Source organism: Bombus vosnesenskii, unplaced genomic scaffold, assembly GCF_011952255.1.
Source record: "Bombus vosnesenskii isolate JDL3184/JDL3185 unplaced genomic scaffold, Bvos_JDL3184-5_v1.1 scf7180000016274, whole genome shotgun sequence".
NCBI lineage: Eukaryota > Metazoa > Arthropoda > Insecta > Hymenoptera > Apidae > Bombus > Bombus vosnesenskii.
The window spans coordinates 467,033-480,819 of NW_022884343.1; the positions used below are offsets into that span (position 1 = coordinate 467,033).

Sequence of the window (13,787 nt, forward strand, 5' to 3'; positions counted from 1 at the left end):
CTCATCTCTCCCCTTATTTGTCACGAGCTCGAATCACTTCGCAATTTAATAATCTGCTGATCATCGAAATTTGATAAGCCTCTTCCGAAGAATTGATAAAACGTCGTATATTAATTTCCCTGTGACGAAAATTGTCCTGCAGAATTAGTAGAAAGCATTGAGAGAACGAGTCCAAATGTAGAACATGTTTCATACCGAAAATCATCGACTCCTTAAAATTCGAAGTGATTCGAAATCTCGTAAAACTTCGAGTCTCGTCGATCATGAATCACGAAGTCATTGATCATCCGCCGCTTGGTAATCACGGCAAGAGGATCTAAAATGCTCTCCACGCTCTGTGGCGGTTTCATTGAGGGCTCGGTATCGACGGCACACGGCTGATTTCACTGGATGGAAAGGGAACACATCAAAGGGGACGCTTGAATCGTAAGCCGAAGCCGCGTGTTTTATTTGTGAAGCAGGGGCTGATGAGAAGCCTGCTTGGCTGCGCTTTTAACCCTTTAACTGCGCCATTCACTCGAATATTTCTCCTTCAAAATCACCGTGGGAATAGACATCCTTACTCACAGAGTTATGCTTCAGGAGAAATGGAATTCGGACTGCAATGTCTGATCACTCGTTTCTTCGTGTTAAGTAGATTTTTATTATGAGGAAGAATTATTAATTAAAGTTAAGTCCTTCGTTCCTTCGTGGACTTAGACACAGGTGAGACGTGGACAATTTTCGAGAACCATATTTGAATATTAAATTTCTTATTTTCTCGCCTCTTAATGTACCCACAGCACTAGATCTAACGACTCATTCCTTCACTCGCAAGATATTGTCGTGAGCTTGAACATGAAGGAAAGAGCGAAGTCCGGAAGAGTCTATCAAAGCGTCTGTCGTCCCTTGTAGAATTCATGCACAACTGCACTGCCAAGAGCGGTTATTCCAACCAACAATCAACCCCTAATTCTCTCAGTGTCCCATCTTTAATAGACTCGGACTACCGTAATCACCCCTCTGCTATATTTCACCGAACATTGTTGCTCACCATCTTGAACGCCAAGGTACGATCAAGAGCAAAAGTGGGTCCAAAGATTCTGCTAACGAATCTTTCGAAAAATAATTATTCCGATCCACGTCAACACGTAGATTTGCCAGTTTTTATGTCTCCTAGACTCGGAATGTCAAACGATCCCTCCATCATGATTCACCTGTACACCAATACCTGTCTGTCTTCAACATCAAAGAACCGTTGAGAGCAAAAGTACGTCAAAGGATCAGAATGTAAAGAAAGGACTATGAAAAGTCTCTTCTTCTCTAAATTCTTCTCCACCGTTCATTCCCGATATTATTGACCAGTTGCGCGTGGTTAAAGGGTTAAATGTGCATGAGTGTGGTGTGTGGAGCAGGTTGCGGAGAGGCCCAGTTTCGCTGCACGGACGGACGGTGCATCGGTTACGAGTTGCAGTGCAACGGGGTGGAGGAGTGCTCTGATGGCTCTGACGAAAGGGACTGCGGTAATTATGCCATTCACACTACCTACTCGTGTCCCTACACTCGTGTCTACACACACACACACACGCACACACACGCACACATATACACAGACGAACGCGCGCACACACGCACACATACATACAACGATATACTTCGCTCTGGATTTTTAAGCGTCGTGTCTGTCTCCTGGTAGCTCTTTGTCCTATTCAACATTTGGGATCTCGAGCTGCAATTAGACCTTGATGTTTCGTTATCGATCGCTGATGATCGTTGATTGAATTTCTGTAGAATGATGAGCAATTGTTTTTAACGATATTGGAACAACGATTCGATCGGATCGTACAGTTTCAGTGGATCAGTTACGTAATTTCAGCAGAGATCTGTGCAAAAGAGCATTTAGCGCGTTATGAGGATCAGGTTTAGTGGCTTTATCGGTTCGACGAGGCTGAAACTTGAGAGGGAAGAGGAAGAAGAGACTGATCGATCCAATGAAAACAACGTGTTCCTAACGCTGACTCTAATTGTTCTACGGGACCACAATGTTTCGGTTAAGATCGCTTCTACCGTATTTCTTTTCCTTAACACTAGAACTACCGATAGTTAACATGCAGCTATTTCTACCAAAACCAGTCAAAATGACAGGGTCTTTAAAAAATAAGTAATAATGGAATATTTGTATATTTATTGATTTGTTACTTCCTTACAGAAGCAATTCCATGTTATGTAGTACATTTTTGGTATTATTAATCCATCTGGGACCGTGATACCTAAACGAGGGATTGGGACTCTTTTACACTTTGACAAGCATCAGTCATTTTGATTGCTATTGATATAAGTAGCCTTGATACAAAATTATTTTCAGTTTGAATACATAAAAAACAAAATAAAATTCGTTATATTATTCTTTTAAGACTAATAACATGAATTAGGAATTTTAAAATAAAATTGTAAAACCGGTCAATTTGACTGGTGTGCTAGTTCTAGTGTGTATCTCTGTGTATCTCAATTGTTAGAAATTGCAGAGGGTAGACGTACAATTGGCGAATTAGGAATATCTCGTAGATGCTTGTCTCAGATTTTTTAAAAACACCAAAGAAAAAAAAAATTAAAAATAAAAAGAGAAAGATGGGAAAGTCCCTATCTCTTCAGTAGTAATCCTCACTTTTACATGGCCAAGTAGTATCGTGCTACTTGGATAATTTTTTGTAATACATAAATTTAATCGTACAGCTGTTCCTTGAGGGAGACACGCGTGGAATAGAGTCCCCAAGTCGGCTTTGAAACGTGAAAATGGACTTTCTGAATAATGCAGACACCTGTTGCTCTGGCATAGCTAGAGATATTTAAAATTGAAACCACACCATCCTAATTTCGTGGTATCCCCTCTGTTTAATCCTCATCGCGGTTTTATTAATCGTCCATGCAATTCGACTATTTCTGTGAAACGACCCTGTGAAATTTATGACATCTGTTATCCACATCTGTTAAGCTCTGGTCGTTGACGAAATATTTTTCTTTCGTCTCACCTCGAGGGCGATTTTCGAGAAAAATTCACGAGTCAATCGTTTGCTCCTTAACGAGCAAAGTGTACTATTTAGCCCGCTGTCTTGGTCCAGTCTTTTTCTTCTTCCTCTTTCTCTCGTTGATGTCTCGATCGAGGTGGAAGCTTAGGATTTTCTCCGCCTCGATTCTCCTCTCTCGTTCGCCTCTTTCTCCGGAAAGGCAAATCCTTCATGTTCCGTCACTATGATCGTCGTCACAGAAAAGGCCAAGTGGAGGAATTTATACAACGATGAGCATACGTTCCGCAAGTATCTGGAAACAGTGAGAATGCTGAACTGGAATCACGTTGGTGACCTGAAGCAGCAGACTTTGACAAATCCAAAGAAACACCCGAAGAACGACTCTACCATCGATCCATCCTCGAATGAACTACCTGATAAAAATTCGAGTCCACAGAATATTTGGAGGTCCGTGCCAAGGCATTCGAATTCCTTACCAAGAATAGCCATCGAGATAAGCGATCCGTGCTCGATGAAAATAGTCAAGAAAAAAACGAATCCAGGGAACATTTGGAGGTCCAAGTCGAGGAACTTGAATCCCTTGCCACGAATAGGTTTCAAAATAATTGACACGCCCGATAGGAAGAGCTCGAGGTCTGCCAAAATGATGATACGTTCCTTGTACTACGAGAGATATCCTACTGATAATGAGGCGAAGAAGCCGAAAAAGAACAGGAAGAAGAACCACCGAAAGTCTGGTGTTGAGAACGCAACGTCTAGCGAAGTGTCAGTTCTGACGGATTCCACAAATTCCACGACTGTGGTCAACGATGGAAAGGTGCGTGCGAAGAAGAAGAAGTCTAGGAAGGGTAGGAAGAAAGGGCAGAAGGGTAGATTCAGACACATGTCCGTATTTGCTGGCACCAAATACCCAACAGACTCGACAACACCGGAGACTGTTAGCTCGACCGTCGCCGATGATCCAAGTTCAATGAAAAATGAAATACTTTCTAATAAGATTCGAGAAGAGATGGAGGAAGAAAGTACTTTGAAAAGCGTGGAGGAAACTACGGTATCAAAATTGGAAGATTTTTCGATTGGGCCGGAGATTAATCTTTCGACGAAGGAAGAAGATGAAGTAACGTTGGAAGGCGAGGTGAACGGGACAACGGATAGTGTGTTTGTTTCGGTGAAGGACGAATCTCTTATTCTTACAGAATCGAGTGAAAAATTATTTGTTTCCGAAGATGGGAGTCTGGAAGAAGCCGTGGCAACCACGTCGACGAGTACAGAACAGATCAACTCCACTGACTTTTCAGAAACTACAAATTGGAATTGGTACTCTGAAGAAGATTTAGACAAGAAGTTGAACTTCACCGGGGAAGAAGACGCGATGAGATTGGACTCGGGGGAAAGAAATACTTCCGATATATCTGGGACTAAATATTCGTTGGAGGAAAAGCTGGATTGGAGCCCGAAGACGACATTCGTGGAAGAGACCACAGTGCCGGATTCAGAAAATTCTTCCTGGATTACGGAAAAGTACAGGACATCGACTGTCCTAAGTTCGGAAGAAATTTTAATTGCCGACGGATCTAATCAGGATTCTACGGAGACATCAGATAGCAGAAAAGATAGCGAAGAGACGACGTATTATGACGGGAACTTGGAAGAGAAGGGATCATCGTCGGTATCGTCGACAGCCTCTACGACTGCAGACGAGGATTACAGTTATAATGTATCCGCAAACGTGGAGACACTGTTATTCGAATCTAATTTGAATAATTCCAAGATCCTGATAGATCTACTTAGTAAGGACAGATTAGCTGATAAAATTCTTCCCAATTCTATCGACCAAACCTTGGAAGCGAAGATATACAATTGTACCTCGAAGTGTGTGGATTTCTATAGACAGAGAGTGTACGAGTTGGAGGAGAAGTTGCGACAAGCAGGTATCGAGAAGTCTCTGACAAGCGAGAATAAGATCGATTCCGGACTAATCGAGGATACCACACTTTCCAAGCCTGAAGATGACAGTAATTCTTCGGATTCTTTTCAGGACTTCTCGGAATTCTCAGAGGTGTTCAACCATAGTTTAACTATAAAACCAATTGATTCTAAATATTCAGACGCCACAGAATCACTGACGTTGGTGGAGACCGTGACAGAACTGAGCAGGAACAACATCAGCAAAGAGTCGAAGGAAATCGTTGACCAAGAGGAAGGGCAAGATCAACACAGTAAAACATATTCCAGAATAGACGACGTTACGGTTTCTACGAGTTTCCCAGCCACTAAGAGCTCCTCTTCCTCGGCTAGAAAAAAGTGCAAGAAGGATGAAAAGACGGGCACAAAGCTCAGAGCTGACCAGGACGTGGAGGACGATTGCGAAGAGGATACCACGGAAAGACAGAGCACTACGAATTCCGACTTCATCTCCAAAGAGACTAGCACGACCGCGAACTGCGACCCGGATCAGTTCGTTTGCAGCGATGGCACGTGTATCGCGGCAGACAAATGGTGTGATGGATATTCAGACTGTCCAGATTATGGCGACGAGTTTGACTGTAACGGCAATACCAATGGAGATTATGAGAATGGAGTGCACGAGACCGAAGAAAATTCCGCATGTCCTATGTGGAAATTTGCCTGCGACGGGACCTGCATCGACAATATCTTCGTCTGCAATAGCGTAAAGGATTGTGAGGATGGATTAGACGAAGCTGACTGTGGGATGGAAGGTAGAAACCAGTCCATCTATCCTTCTTCCGTTCTGTTCTTTCACTTCTTGGCATCTTCGAATGTTCTTCAGTGAAACCTTGCCAGCAACGAAGGTCTGAAAAGTGGGGCTCTGAATTGGTGGGATCTATCGCTGTACAAAGTGGTGGCTTGGAAATCTGGCCCAGAAATTCTGACGAAGAAGATATTTGTATGTTCGTGTTGGAACTTAATTTGTGGCGTCCATCCCTGCTGTACAAAGGCCTTTGTATTGAATGTCCTCTGAGGAATTCTGTTCCTTGCACAGGCTAAGTCACCGTGGCTCTTCCTTTGCATTCAAGTTTCTCGATTACCTGAAAAGATAGATCTTAAGGTAGGCCACAAAGTGGTAGTTACATATCTCGCTCAAACCCCAGTGATTCTCTTAAATTCGATACCCGTAAGACATAAATTTAGTTGAAACTTTTCTTACTGATAGACTTTTGTTGCTGTAGTAAAGGCTACTGCTTCCTTATTAATAAAGAAGGGATTGTTTCGTGAGAATCACAGCTAGCGCCCCATAACTTCATGGAATCTAAACGAATTACCACCGTATTATGGTTATTTGAAAAAGTAGGCCTCTGAGTAGGCCACAGCTGTACAAATAAGGTCAATAAGATAGGGATAAAGCAAACGGTGAATGCAAAGGAAGTCGAGACAGCTTACATCTCTGGATATAACAAACATCTTTCATCGGTCTTGCGGACTGCACACTGCAATTCGCAGTCAGTTTATTTGCTCTGAGGTTCAACGAGTAAACCAAAGTGTTTAATCTGTTTGGAGTCCAAACAACGTTGTTCCCGATTCTTCTATTGGTCGTCGATGTTCTCAGTTAATGTTACGCAGACACGAGAGACAAATTACACGTCCAGACGCACACACTGTACATAGAACCCATGGAATATATCCTAATCGCCTTCGAGAGGCTTCGTTCAGATTGCTTTAAGTGTTAGCCAGCTTCGAAGGAATCCTCTGTAAAAAGATACCCCGCGGTCGAGGAGTCGTGTGCTCTGTCAGGCTGCAGATACTGTGCCAATAAACATCATGTACTGTGGCTGTATTGTTCATCCTGCTGCGCTATGATGAACTGGTGGAATAACTTTTTCTTGACCAGAGAATTATGAAAAAAGATGTCTATGAAAAAATTTAGATTGCAGCAGGATTTAACTCTAGAACTAGCAGATTTTAATGGAGATAATTTTTCATAGAAATTTTACTGATTCATAGCGGTGGAATTTTATACATTTTTGCAGAATCGGATTGCAAAGAATTGTTCACTTTTTATTACAAACGGTAACATGTTTCTAACGTTGAGGAACCTCGATGCAACAACGTGCCAGATAGAAAGTTCCAAATATGAAAGACTGATATTCCTTTGAAAACAGAAAAGTCACAAAACCTGTACAAAGGTATTATATCAATTGTTATTCAAAAATCAGACGAAACAATGGCAATGCAGGATTAACTTGGCAGCCACGAGGCAATATCGCAGGCTGACAGCTGCCCATATATAAATACCATTCACCATAACAGATGCTTTCAGTGTATCAAGCCCAGTTGATCCCGCTTTAAATGTCTCCACACGTGTGTTGTCCACGTGGATCTCATAGCTTGTACATATATTTATATTTAATATATAACCAATGTAACATGGCCACCTCGACTCGAGCTTTTCCACGACTTTGAGGAGCAATAATCCTGAGGAGGGAGCTCGAGGCGACGGGTTTGACGAAACCAGGCTGTCTGTTTTTGCCGGTGGCGCCCTGTAGATTTGGCCCCGTGCCCTTCTATGGACTTCACCTGCAACGACGGCTCTTGCATATCGAAGAGCGCTGTTTGCGATGGATTCGACAACTGCCCCCGGGCAGAAGACGAGCTTCACTGCGGTATATAAACACTTACCTATCATCTGGGAACATTCAATATTGGAGACTCCATAGAAGTGCCATTTCTTCCTTTGTTTCCTTTTTTTTTCTTTTCTTTTTATAAATTACTGTTTTCAGAAAGAAATAGATATTTAGTTAATTGTTTGAGCCGGAGAAAGTGGACGTGGAGTTTCTGGTGTTGGTGGTCTCCGCTTCTGCTTGCCAAGTAATCTCAATCCTTGACGATACTTACGAAGCGTGTCATGTGCTGGGTGAAGGAAGCTTTGATGTTCCTTTGATTCGTATTACTTGAAAGAGTTCGGTAGCAAAGAATATCTTTTCAATATTATTGACATAAACTGAGCAATTTCAATTCCAATTATTTCTAACACGCGCACGTTTAACTTATTATTTTATTGTGAAAATTTCGTTTATTACATTGCAATTATCGAAGTGAGTCTATTGGTACCGGTGGCTTGGAATAACTGAAATAAAAATGAACGCAGCATAGTGAATAAAACAATGAGAGTATAGCAATATAGTAAATAGAATTCAGTACTTTAATGTGGCTATCTTCGGATGAAAAATCAGTTGCTGGTCAACCGAAATTGTTAAGAAAGGAAAAGAATGTGAAAGGAAAAACGTCAAAGCTTTTGTTACCCGCCGTGCCTACATTTGTACATTGGTAGTTTCAAAGTTTTAACCCTCACCTCTCTAGACCATTAATTGTACATAGATTCACGCGTCCCGAGTCCCCAGAAAGTTTAGAGGAATTTCCTTAATCCAATTTGAAACGCTAGAATGAGAGGGTCGATCGTCCCTCTCCCGTATTGTTCAAAGCAATAGCTTTTGTATCGTTGTTCGTCGAACGCTTTCGTTGTTCGTGGACGAGCTTCGAGCTTTTCGTGATGTCATAACAGAATCGAAACCCTACAGGTGATCCCCCCTCTTCAACGCGCAACGTTTATCCTCTATCAGGGGGACAAGGTAACTAGACATTGAAGAAGAGGTATAAAATAACAGCCCAATATAATAAACTATAAAGAAACCTGTATAACTTTCTAAGCGGAAATCTATTTTTATTTATTACGATTTATAATCAAATTATAATTTTTGAAACATTTAAATTTCAAGTATTTTGAGTTATCGACCGAATAACGTAGACGTCGATGAAGAAATATAAATCAACATCCTAATATATAATGATTTCTTAACTTTCATGAAACTGTGGTTTTTAGAAAATTCCAATCTCGATCATTTTCCAAAGATGGAACAGACGAGATCCAGTGTTAAAGGCAAAAAAATTCTTCTTCAATGGACGGACGATCGAGTCCCCCTGAACAAAAAACCATCCCCTGTTCAGCAGCATTGTCAACGTATCTGTATATATAAATGTGTGTTCTCTGCTCCCGTGTATTCCTGCTGCGACACAAACGACCACACAAACAGAACGGGAATGCACACCCACCCAGTTCAAATGCGTCACCGGGAACAAGTGCATCGAGGGTGTCTACAGGTGCGACGGCCACCCGGATTGTCCGGATCAGAGCGACGAAGATTGCGCTAACGAAACCATTACACACGCCACTCCACCTATCAGTACGCTGTTTTCACCCTCTTCATCTTTTTTTTCATTCTCTTTGCACGAAATTCCTTGCTCAATAGCGCGATAAACGAACGTGAATTAATCTTGTTACATCATCGGAAGTATGCAAGAGAAGATACCTAAAAGATATCGACAGAATGAAGTATAGAGTTTGAACGCGTTTGCAACATTGATTTGGGAATTTTGAGCAACGACATTTGGACAATTTAAGTTTTTTGTCGTTGTTGGGAGGAACATTCCGCTTCGCTTGGATAAATTTTGAGAAATTTGAGCGAGCATCCGTTTGAATCCGTATAAGTTTGATAAAGTTTGACACGGTTTGAAGAAGTTTGAGAAACTGGTAAAAGAAGTTCCAGGCTTCGTAATTTCTTTATTGTAGCGCAAACACGCAGGAATATATATGCGTGTATACTATAGAAATGTAAAATCTCTTTCCAATATCCCATTTGCAAAACACCTAATTTCCGTTGATCTTTTAATCTGTAAAGCGAAGACCGTCCGAAATTGTAGAATGAATATTCTATGCCTGAGAATTTCAACAAAAATTATAGTAATCTGCGGATCGTTCCTTCCAACCAGGCACAACAGTGAAAGTTACGATACATTTTCGCTTGAATACCATCTGCATTCGATTATATTCGACTCCTCTTCCTCCATCCTCTGTCTGACTACACCTCAAAGAAACGTGTTTACGAATACACTGTGGGGGCCTTCCTCTTAATGTAGGTAAAAATCTGGCTGGGTAGACGCGTATTTCTCGTTTGCTTAGCACTTGACAACGAGGATGACGATGCTGGTCAGCCGTGGTCTCACCGCTAATTAATTCATTAGCTTGATATAAGCAAGAGTGAAACTGGCTAAGAAGCCGCCTTTATTTCCAGGTTTATTTCTCTCTAGCTCTTCAACCGTATCTTGTCTCAAAGATCAGTATCTCGTATAGCAAGAGACTGGAACTGTAAAAAATAATTAAAAATAATTAGCTATCGCGACTTACAAGAACGTAAAATTATATTGAATATTCCAATTTCTCTCGACGAACTTTGTCTGGTCGTTGTACGAATATAAATTGGAGAAAAACCTATATATAGGATTTTTATATGGAAAGGGGAGAATTTCATGTAAATATAAGTCGTTTGAAGCTTTGTTAACAAGTTCTAACAAAAATATACTTTCCTTAAGAAGAAAGATTAACACACTTAATTTTGAATCGCCATGGGGGTTTTTTTTTTATCAACAGCAACGATAAAAGTCTCAAATTACATTGACTGTGAACCTATTTTTGGCTCACTACTATTGCCATTTGTTTTATCTTTTCAATAACTTCTGAATAAATCTTCAAAGTTACTTGTCTATATACATATATAGAATACTTTGGCAAAATTTGGCTAGGAAAAAGTGGAAGATTATAATTTCTTATCCTCTGACAAATATAAATATAAAAATAAATATAAGTTCCATTTGATCCCCTTTATTATATGGGACAATTGTTCCCAATTCTATCCAGATTAAACTAATGTGTACAAAGCTTTGGTGAGAAGTGATCTTGACCGCTCTAGCATCGTTTTCCTCGACATGGAGGTACTTTTTTACGTTTGTATATAGCAGAAGGCTTGTGTTCGAGTAGCTGGCAATGTGCTTGTTTGTGTATGTACGTTCAGGCCATGTATGGACAACTGAGCGCCCGAGGGAATGCGATCCGAGCAAGGAAATGCGTTGCAAAGACGGACAATGCATTCTGCTTCGACGCAAATGCGACAATATCTTCGACTGCCTCGATGGTAGTGACGAGCATGACTGTGGTAAGCTTCCTCTGCACCCAGTTAGGTCATTCGAATGGTCTTTGCATTTTCAATGTCTCCCGATAATCTTTCTCATCGAATAGAGTACCTTTGATAACCAGCTCGATCTTAAATTTGAAGAAAGACAGATTCTATATCGGTAGAAATTATTTTCTCAATTTAAGTAAACTGATGATTTCGTGGTTGATAGTTAACCTGCTTATTTTATGGAAATTGTACTCTGATATTTGTGCATCTTTGAATTTCCTATATACGTGCACAGTTAGTCACGTCAGAGTAATAAATAATTCAAGAGTCACTTGTTATTCCTTGATTCTTTTATGAGAAATACAAGATTTCGAGTGATCCTTACCTCGGACAAGATCCTTTTTGCCCGCCTTAGCTGGTCATGACTGAGCCATTATGAGTGGTCACTAGAAGTGATCACCCTAGTGATTATGTCAATGGCGCTGCAATTCCCCAACCATCCCATTGTTGAAGCTTCTTTAGAGCTTGTTGTTGAGCTGTTACTTGTGTCAAGGGGTCTGCACACCTGCCGAGTGGAAATGTGCCAGTGGTGAATGCATAGCTGAAATCGAGAGGTGCGACAATGTAACCCACTGTGCTGACGGATCTGACGAGATTGGATGCGGTAACTATGGATCATTGCTACCAATACATGACGAAAAATGTCCTGGCCACCTGGTCTTCTTCCTTTGCGTGATTGTCCAATAGAAAATTACCTTTCGGGGGCCATGTTCAACACAACATAAATTTACTAACCTCAATGGCACATTTCATGGCATTTGTAACTAAAACCATTTATCCTGCATTAATCTTCCTCTATTCTCTGATTCGTCGTCTTTAAAGGAGGCAACATCTTTTGGTCGTTCTTTAACTAACGTCGCATTCCCTCGATGCAAAAGATATATTGGCATTATATAAAGTCAGCCTTACGTTGTACTTTCAGCGACACGGATGCATGTAAAAGTTTTGGTCAATTATTACGTAGACTGTGAGTCTTAAATCGGACATTTAAATGCATGTTTCTGCATGAGAATGGGTATACGATCTCCAAGCATGTATAACACTTCATTGGCTCATTGGGGCCAGTTTTTATTGCCTGAAACGTATGCTGGTCAATTTGTAACCCATTCGTTGTTTATCAAATCTCGATTCATATCATTTCATACCTGAAACTCGATTCTTTACAATCGTCTGACATATTATAGAATATGTGGGGTCATAACCTCTGAAACGTTTCTTGATTCTGGACTTAAAATTCTTTATCTTATCTAAGGTAGCGTCTTTGAAACTACTTGTATGTGTCATAAAATTGGGTCAGGGTTCGAAAATGGAATTTAAGATCTCTATCTTTCTTCTATACACTATAATCAGGTTCGAAAGATCTAAGATTAACATGTAATAATTATGCAACTATATGTACTGTATGTATTTCTGTACAACGAAAGGGTTAGAGAACCGAGTATGCTCCTCGGGATTTTATTGGAGATATACGTGAGTACTTTTTCCATTCCTGAACCAACGGACCAACGTGTACGCAAAGGACGTCGAAGAGATAGGTGGTGACGGAGTCCTATACCTCTTTCAAAAATGTTTACACGTAATACCACAAAACATTACTGTTGTTGCTTATAATTAAGTTTTAATTAAATGTGGTTTGCTAAAAAGAGAAAGAGGTAATAGTTACCAATAGATGGTAATTAAAAGAGGGTATATGAACTCCGTCGGTAAGGTCATTTTTCTCTTATGAATTGCGCACCGTTGCACGAGACGCTCTAATGGAAGATCACCTGACCGTTTTTTTGGGCATCGTTATAGTAAGCGAATGTCCGGTTGGAATGTTTCGATGCAACGACGGATTGTGCCTGGACAGTAAGAGACGTTGCGATGGTCGACAGCATTGTAAGGACGGCTCGGACGAAATCAACTGCCGTACGGTCGTCATTTTTCTTTATTTATTTTTCTCTCTCTCTTTTTCTCTCTCTGTCTATTTGCCTGTCGATCAAGGCCGATTTGCACTGCAGGCTGCAGTATCGATGGGGAGAATCGATCTCGTGATCGACGGTCGATACGGGAGAACTTATGGGAATCCCCTGAATAAATTCATCTGCCAATAGTTCTCATTTTAACGATAAAAATAGAAACTTAACTAAGAACAGAACTTCGATTAATCCATCAATCGGTTCGTTCTTCTACGTTTTGGACAATAAAGACGAAACGAGAAGAAGATTCTTTGTCTTCATTGCTTAGAGTTAAATGATGAACACAGAGGGATTTCTCTTAGTCTAGTTTATTTGTTTGGATGTTGAGAACCACTGGCATGACCCACCTGCGCCCTATTTTTCATAATGCGAGAAGCATAGTTTGTGCAGAGAAACACCCCCTCCTTTTTTTTTTTGCAACCGCGCTCCCTCGTTTTTTGCCAATTTATATTTAGGCAATGGAGTACCGTCGCGCGATGGTATCAGAAAAACGAGAACGAGTTTTAATTCAGAAAAAACAGCGTGTGGCAGGATTCCTCTGCGCAGAGAGCTGCAATTAAACAATCACGTCAGAGCCCATCGATCGCGGTGTCCAGCCTGTAATGCAAATCAACCGACCTCTGGACCCGGTTTCTCTATTTTCATTCTCTCGTCTCTTTCTTTGTCTTTTCAATCTCCCCGCCTTTCGGAGCTAAATCTACGAAATCGCATCTTGATAAATTATTCCGCGGTTGGATCTCGACATTTTCCCGGGACGCCTCGCATGAAGAATTATTGCTGAGGAAAAAATG

The 13,787-nt window shown here is 40.9% G+C and overlaps 1 protein-coding gene and 1 long non-coding RNA gene across 3 annotated transcripts in view; one reads left to right on the forward strand and one right to left on the reverse strand.

Moving 5' to 3' along the window:
• The window catches only part of LOC117242530 (basement membrane-specific heparan sulfate proteoglycan core protein-like), a 187,992-nt gene that overhangs the window by 145,848 nt on the left and 28,357 nt on the right, over positions 1–13,787 (forward strand). For both annotated transcript variants that reach the window (XM_033509291.1, XM_033509292.1), the window contains exons 14-19: positions 1,395–1,502; positions 3,245–5,725; positions 9,056–9,205; positions 10,871–11,011; positions 11,532–11,642; positions 12,833–12,946. In XM_033509291.1, coding sequence (XP_033365182.1) covers positions 1,395–1,502; positions 3,245–5,725; positions 9,056–9,205; positions 10,871–11,011; positions 11,532–11,642; positions 12,833–12,946 — 3,105 coding nt within the window. The remainder of the gene's footprint in view (positions 1–1,394; positions 1,503–3,244; positions 5,726–9,055; positions 9,206–10,870; positions 11,012–11,531; positions 11,643–12,832; positions 12,947–13,787) is intronic.
• On the reverse strand, positions 6,939–10,136 carry LOC117242532. The gene is made up of 3 exons (XR_004495285.1): positions 9,832–10,136; positions 7,644–9,331; positions 6,939–7,541 (listed from the first exon to the last, which is right to left on the reverse strand). It is a non-coding gene; the product is annotated as an uncharacterized LOC117242532 (long non-coding RNA).